This window comes from Ricinus communis, chromosome 10, assembly GCF_019578655.1.
Source record: "Ricinus communis isolate WT05 ecotype wild-type chromosome 10, ASM1957865v1, whole genome shotgun sequence".
Taxonomy (NCBI): Eukaryota; Viridiplantae; Streptophyta; class Magnoliopsida; order Malpighiales; family Euphorbiaceae; genus Ricinus; species Ricinus communis.
Genome location: NC_063265.1, coordinates 15,908,560 through 15,916,615, shown reverse-complemented (window position 1 = coordinate 15,916,615; position 8,056 = coordinate 15,908,560). Strand labels below are relative to the sequence as shown.

Below are 8,056 nucleotides of genomic sequence, written 5' to 3'. Positions count from 1 at the left end.
TAATTTATATCATATGTGCTTAAGTGGCATTGAATTGGAAAGATAAATTAACGGGGGTATTATATGTTATTTTAATATTTGAAATGAGGGTAAGCAGGGGGGAAGATTATCTCAATAAGTCTATGCTAATTAAATAACATCAACTGCTTCGAACTTGAATTCTTCTAGGTCACAAGAGCCCTATCTCGCCTCTCTTTATCAACTATGCTAGAATTATCACCCCTCGCGCATGCTTCAGAACTCCATTTTTGCTGGACCATCCCTCACTTTGATCTCCTTCTCTATACACTCAGTCTTCCGCTGTTACCATAATAAAGCTGCTTGCACGCATGAAACTTGATTGGAATTATATCTCATGCACTCAATTATCCGTCTCTCTTATCGTTAGTGCTGAATCTGTTTCCAATCATATATCTGACGGCCCTGCTCCCAAGCTAATTTCAACCCCTGAATCACTGTCGATGACTCAGCTTCAATTGCAATATAAACTCCGACAATTAGAGTGTACCCTCCCTCCTACCCAGTTATCATATAACTCGCACAATACGTCTCCTCCCCCTGCCATTCCTGAGCTCCCTTTACAACACCCGACAGTTTTGAGAGGAATCCTATCACGAGAAGGCACTGACTGGGCAACCAACCGAGACGCTCTTCTGTATGTAAGAGATTTTAAGACTATTCCCAGGTCTCATCCAATTTAAACTTTTAGGTACATAGCATTAGAATTTTCATAATGAGAATTCTAAAAAAGTTGAATCCTTGTACACCTATCTTATCAATTAAAAAGCTCAAGGTATAATAAGTCAATATCTTATTCATGCCTCAAACTAAATAGATATTCACTTTGTGGAAGTGTATTAGGAATAATAAAAATATCTATGGGACCTCACCTACCGGTTTAATTTTCGTCCTGGCAAAAAATATAAAAAACCCTCTCCTTCACCAGTGATGTTAATCTTGATTTCGTACTGGGGATCACACCAGAACCAGTCCTGAAAATCAAGAAATTGCATGCTCTCGCTGAACTTCCTGTTGGGTAAGCAAATTAAAGCCTTCCATACCTGCTTGGCCATTTTAAATTAGGCGGTTCGATTAATATATTCTATTAGATCTCATGGTTGGCAATATACCCTAAGATCAGTTTCTTCAAATTATACATTCCCTTTGAAATGGTTGCTAGTTGCTAATTTGAAAGAAGAGGTGTCTTCTTCTTAGAAGTCTTGTTTCTGTTTTTTCAAAGCTATGTCATAGTCTCATGGGAAAGCAAACTCTCTCTTTATCAAACAAATCATCTTCCTTTTTCTATTTTTCTTTTCCCCCTTTGATTATTGTTTCCTTGATAAACATATGTCCAATGCATGTATCTCATTTTAGCAATCTCTCAAATTCCAACTAACAAAAGAGTTCATTAATTCCCGAATATTATCATCATCTCTTACACATGCCCAATTAGAGATGCTGGTATAGTGTATAGAGGGTCTTCAATAATTCCAGGATAACACTTAGAAAAATCCATCACTTTTTCTCATAAATCTTCATTAGAGTTATGCATGCGTTTGTCTGGATTCATTATTCCATGTGGTTGTTCAGATAACTTCGTACACTCTCCAATGTCGACTCTCTTAAGGTCTCAAGGTACGGTTTAAGAGACTCAGAAGGGGCAAGCTGATTTGAATAATTATGCTCCTCTCAGCCCTATGGGTCAAAAGTTTGAGCTTTAGGCCCAAACGAAGAGGGTTCAGGAATTTGTATATTGAAATTGTAAACGATCCTAGAAGGCCCCATTTTGCATACTCAAATATTTTGCAAGTTAAAGAAAGTCAAACTGTTTGGAATCATTCATTTCATAAGACATTCAAAAAATTTCGAATAATATATTTGCCAGTCACGTCTCTACTCAGTCTTCTCTGGCTCGCCTGTTACTCTCCATTATTATTTCAACCACCACAGTTTAGCTAAATTGAAAAATAGCCTATGCTTTAACGCCAACAAAAATTTCTACTTCCTTGCACATTTATTAGATTCCTATTCTAAAATAATTTCTTGGAAACGAATGTTTGTTTGATGGGGAGCAATTTCACAGAAGAGGAAGGAGAAGGCCATGATCATCATCATGTCATCCAGATTTGGGAGGTGAACCGGGATCGTCTCAAGTTGATGCATCAAAAAATCTCAAACCCACCAAGAATTCTCACCAATTCAGCTGCTAAGACTTCATGTTGCATCTTTAGAGTTCCTCAAAGCTTCATGGACATTAACGGTAAGTCTTACCAACCCCATATAGTCTCAATAGGCCCATATTACTATGGCCAGCCAAATCTTAAGATGATTGAAGAGCATAAGTGGATATACTTGGGCAATTTGCTTTCTAGGTTACAAATTAAAGGTCTATATTTAGAAGACTTGTTAAAGGCGATTAAAGCGCTTGAAATGGAAGCAAGAGAATGTTACTCCGAAACTATTCAACTTGACACCGATGAGTTTGTTGAGATGATGGTTCTTGATGGCTGTTTCATTATCGAATTGTTTCGGAAAGTTGCAGATGTTGTACAGGTCGAAGCTGATGATCCTATTTTCACCATGCAATGGATCATAACTTTTTTTTATAGGGATTTGCTTAGACTTGAGAATCAAATCCCTTTCTTTATTCTTGAACGTTTATTTGACTTGTCAAGAATACCCGGAGAAGATGAAAACCCAGGTCCTACCTTATCCACACTTGCTCTAAATTTCTTTGATTACGCTCTACAAAGGCCACATGGTTTCATTGCCAAGTATAGTAATCTCAAAGGTAGGCATCTTCTTGATTTAGTTAGATTAAGTTACATTGATTTCGACCAAAGCCAACCACCAGGAGATGATGATCGCACACCATCTCATATAATTCAGTGTGTATCCAAGCTCCGCCGTGCCGGAATAAAGCTAATGCAAGGAAAGGCTGACAGTTTCTTGGTGGTGAAATTCAAGGGTGGAGTTATAGAAATGCCTACCATAACTATTGATGATACTATGAGTTCATTCTTGATCAATTGTGTGGCTTATGAGCAATGTCACAATGGGTCATCGAAGCATTTCACAACGTATGCGACTTTCTTGGATTGCTTAGTGAATACTTACAGAGATGTTGAGTATTTGTGCGATCGCAGCATTATCGAGAATTATTTCGGTACTGATGCAGAAGTTGCAAGATTCATCAACAATCTTGGTAAGGAAGTTGCATTCGATATTGATAAGTGCTATTTGGCTAAGTTGTTTAATGATGTTAATCACTATTACAAGAATAGTTGGCATGTTCAATGGGCAGGATTTAAGTATACTTATTTTGATACTCCATGGTCGTTTATATCTGCATTTGCTGCTCTAGTTCTCCTTCTTTTAACTGTGGCACAAACCTTCTACACCATTTATGGTTCTTATAGAAGGTGAACCCTATGATATAACTGTATATTAGTTTGATTATTGCAGCTCAAGACAATGGCTATCGACGAGATTTCTCCATTTTCGCATATTTTTAGAAGGGTTACTCCAATCAGTTTGATAATTTGAGCTGAATATATAAAAAAATTTAAGATATGTAAATACCACTACTAAATTTATACATATATATTAGGATGGTCTTCTTACATTGATGATATATTATTTGTCTGGTCCATAGAATTATTATCTGCAAATTATATGTAGTTATTATTCTTTTGAAACTTTAATTATTTTGTTAGATAAATATCACTTCGGAAAGGCATACGCCACCAAATTTTCAAGGGCTAAACTAAACATTCAAACGTCAAGGTGTTTTGGTCTGTCATTATTTAATGAATGTATCTCGATTTCTCAACTCTCTTTTACATAGGGCACGCAAGTCCAGGATTAATATTGATTACAAAAGCTTCCTTACTGTTTTAATTTTCATCAGCACGAGTTTCTTATTGTTTTCTTGAATCCGTAGTAGAATAAGATGTATGCAGAAAACAAAATCTAAGCTCTCGTGGCTGTGTAAACGTACAAGAATTGTTTACTGTCCAGATGGGCTCTTGCTTATGTACAAAATGTAGAAAAATATGAATTTGATAAAGCAAAATCGGAGCTAATAATTTGAGAAAATAAAGATAAAGTAAGACAAAATACACAATAGAACATACAAATTTACGTGGAAAACCCCTAAACAAATTAGGGTAAAAACCACGGGCAAGGATAGAAGAATTTTACTATAAGAAAATAATAGGAGTTACAAACTCTCTATTTATAAAAGAGAAGACATTAAAATTCTCTTTTTATAATAGGAGAAAAATAATTACTTAACTCTCTAATATTTTTCTCTTATTTTTGGGATGATTGAATAACAAGGTGATGCCTCTATTATATAGGCTTGGAAGGTACCTCAAGATTGTTAACTTAGCAATGTGGGAGAAATACTCCTCAAAAATTAATAACTTAACAATGTGGGAGAGACACAAATCCCTAAATATCAACAATCTCCTACCTGAAGATTTGATTGAGGATCAGTCAGATCTTCACACCGTCCTTTCTTCCTTGCCTTTCCATACTGCTTATACTTTTATCAGGCCACTAGAGGATTGACACCAAATAAATTTATCAGTGTTAACTGCCTTCGTCAAAAAATCTGCTAGGTTGTCTTTAGTATGAATTTTTTGCATATCCACAGTGCCCTCTTCCACTTTTTTCATGAACGAAATGATACTGGACTCGTATGTGCTTTGACTTTGAATGAAAAGTTGGATTCCTTGCGAGATGCAAGGCACTCTGACTGTCACAGAACAAAGGAATATGCTCTTGTTCGTGCCCGAGTTCCTCCATCATCATTTTCAACCATACTGCTTCCTTACTAATTTGTGTAGCTGCTACATATTCTGCTTTTGTTGTTGATGTCGCCACAACCGACCGCGAAGTGTGAACACATACCCTGTAGTAGATTTGCTTTTATCAAGAGCACCTGCATAATCTGAGTCAATATATCCTCTGATAATAAAGTCTGATCCTACATAACACAATGCAACATCTGAGGTTCCCTTAACATATCTTAGAATCCTCTTTACAACATTCCAATGCTCTCTGTCAGGATTCGCCATGTATCGACTTACTACTCCCACTGCATGTGTAATGTCTGGTCGTGTACAAATCATCGAGAACATTAAACTCCCCACTATCGATGCATACCAGACGAGACATTTCCATCCTTCCTTCTTCACTGCTAGGACTCATACTGGAGGATAATTTGAAACTAACAGGAAGTGGGGTAGAAATTGACTTACAATCTTCCATATTAAAACGTCGCAAGACCTTCTTCAAATAATTTTTCTAAGAAAGCCAAATCTTCCTATTGTTTCTATCTCGGTGAATTTGCATCCCTAGAATCTTGTTTGCTGGTCCCAAGTCCTTCATTTCAAATTCCCTAGCCAACTGTGCCTTTAGTTCTTCAATATGATCTTTGTTAGGGCCTGCTACCAACATGTCATCTACATATAACAGTAAGATAATAAAATCACTTTTACCAAACCTCTTGAAATATGCACAAGGGTCTGCATTAAGTCTGCTGTATCCAAGGCTCATGATGAAGGAATCAAATCTCTTATACCAACACCTCGGCGCCTGCTTTAAACCGTATAAAGATTTGTTCAACCTACAAACCAAGTTCCGCTTTCCTTTTTCTTCAAAACCTTTTGGCTGGAGCATATAAATTTCTTCCTTAGGATCTCCACGAAGAAAAGCTGTTTTCACATCTAGCTGTTCTAGATGTAAGTCAAATGTAGCACACATCGCCAAGACTACTCGAACAGTTGTTAATCGAACCACAGGGAAAAATATTTCGTTGAAGTCAATCCCCTCCTTCTGAGCATATCCTTTCACCACCATTCTTACACAAAACCGCTCCACTTGATCATCACTATTTCTTTTGATCTTAAAGACCCATTTATTGCCAATGGCCTTTCTTCCTTGTGGTAGTGGCACAAGCTCCCAAGTCTTGTTCTTATGTAGAGCTTCCATCTCTTCTTGCATTGCTGCCATCCACTGAGATGCATCTGAACTGCTCATTGCTTCTTGGAGAGTTGATGGCTCCCTTTCCTCGACTAAGATGCGACATTCTATATTATAATCTTTCTGCCAGGTTGGTGTAAATTTTATACGTTTTTTCTTTCCAAGTTCTGACTCTTCAAACTCGGCTGGCTCTTCAAACTTGACTGGTTCTTCCTCTTTGTCCTTTGGTGCTGCTTCAGAAGAATCTTCTTCTGTAGACTTTCTTTCCACCTGTATAGTTGTAGTCTCTGAATTTTCTTTTGAAGTGCTATCATCTTCTCCCTTCAATTTATCTTCTAAGAAGATTACATCCCTGCTGATTATAACCTTGTGGGCAGTGGGATCCCACAGGCGATACCCCTTCACACCATCAGCATATCCCAAGAACAAACACTTCCTGGATTTTGGATCCAGCTTTGTAGTTTCTTGGGTATTATACATCACATACACAGGACTTCCAAATATATGGAGGTTTGAATAATCAATCGGCTTCCCACCCACATCTCCATCGGTGTCTTTTGATCAATCAGATGGAGACCGGTTAATCACATAACAAGCGGTGTTAACTCGACTTAAAATGCCTTATTCAGACTGCAGCTCCCAACATTGCTCTAGTTCTTTCTAACGAGTTACATTCTCGCTCGCCATTCCATTTTGCTAAGGAGTGTATGCCGTAGTGAACTGCCTCTTAATGCCTTCTTGCTTACAAAGCTATCAAATTCATTACCTGTGTATTCTCCTCCATTATCTGTCCTCAAACACTTGATCTTATTGCCTAAATCAAGTTTAACCCGCGCTTTGTAAGTTTTGAAAACTGCAAATACATCTCCCTTGCTCTTGATAGGATACACCCAACATCTCCTGGAGTAATCATCGATGAAGGACACAAAGTACTTAGCTCCTCCTAGTGATGAAACTGATGCTTGCCATATATCAGAGTGAACTAATTCTAGAACATCCTTGCTTCTAGAATTGGATGTATCAATCGAATCACGCTTGCTTGTTATGCAATGCTCACAAAAGGGTAATGACACCTTTGTGAGATCAGGAAGTAGATTTTTCTCAGCAAGAACCTTCATGCCTTGTTCAGACATATGTCCAAGCTTCTGATGCCACACCATTGCAGATCTCTCGCTTGAACTACTTGAAGCAACAGATGCTTCGCCCATGCACAGCTCTCCCAAAACATATACAAATTAGCAGCAATTTTTTCTCCTTTCATAATTACAAGCGCTCCTCGGCTAATCTTCATGATTCCTTTCTGAATTTTGATAATGCAATTAAGAACATCCAGCTGTCCCAGAGATAACAAATTCTTCTTCAGACCTTCCACATGTCGCACTTCTTGAATAGTGCGGACTGTACCGTCATGCATCTCCAACCTGATAGTTCCAATGCCTATGATTTTTAAGACATTATCTTCACAACTATACACAGATCCTTCTAAGATAGGTTCATAATGATGGAACCATTCTCTTCGAGAGGTCATGTGATAAGTTGCTCCTGAGTCAAGAAACCATACATCAGCAAATCTCTTCCTGCTCTCAGTTGATATTGCTGCTTCATAGCACAATACATTTCCATCATCCGAAGTGCATGCCACATTTCCTTGAGGATTGGAATTCTTCAGACTCTAACAATCCCTCTTCAGGTGACCTTTCTTACCACAATGGTAACATTTATAATTCTTCTTACTTTTTGATTTTGATCTACCATGATTGTGACTCCCATTTGGACCACGTTATGTTGATCTCCCTCTCATCACCATCAAGGCTTCCACCTGTTGTGAACCTGCCTGCTTGTCTTCCTTGTTCCTTCGCCGATTTTCTTCTTCAAGAATAGCGGCTGCTATATCATCAAAGACTAGAATTTGGTAACAACATTATTTGTCAAACTGATGATGAGTTGATCATACGAATCAGGTAGACTTTGGAGTAGAAGTTTTGCACGTTCTTGTGACTCTATTTTATAGCCCAAAGATGTGAGTTGAGAAAATAGAGTATTCAAGACATTAAGGTGCTCTGTC

The 8,056-nt window shown here is 37.8% G+C and overlaps 1 protein-coding gene across 2 annotated transcripts; it reads left to right on the top strand.

The window, feature by feature from the left end:
- The first annotated feature begins 1,855 nt into the window (after positions 1–1,855).
- On the top strand, positions 1,856–3,730 carry LOC125368602 (UPF0481 protein At3g47200). Of its 2 annotated transcripts, XM_048379961.1 has the most exons (2): positions 1,856–3,205; positions 3,466–3,730. In XM_048379961.1, exons 1-2 carry the CDS (start codon positions 2,065–2,067, stop codon positions 3,513–3,515), a joined length of 1,191 nt encoding a protein of 396 aa, XP_048235918.1. In that variant the 5' UTR covers positions 1,856–2,064; the 3' UTR covers positions 3,516–3,730. The 2 variants fall into 2 exon arrangements, with proteins under 2 accessions (XP_048235918.1, XP_048235917.1); XM_048379960.1 differs by having other exon boundaries at positions 1,856–3,498.
- Positions 3,731–8,056: the final 4,326 nt, after the last annotated feature.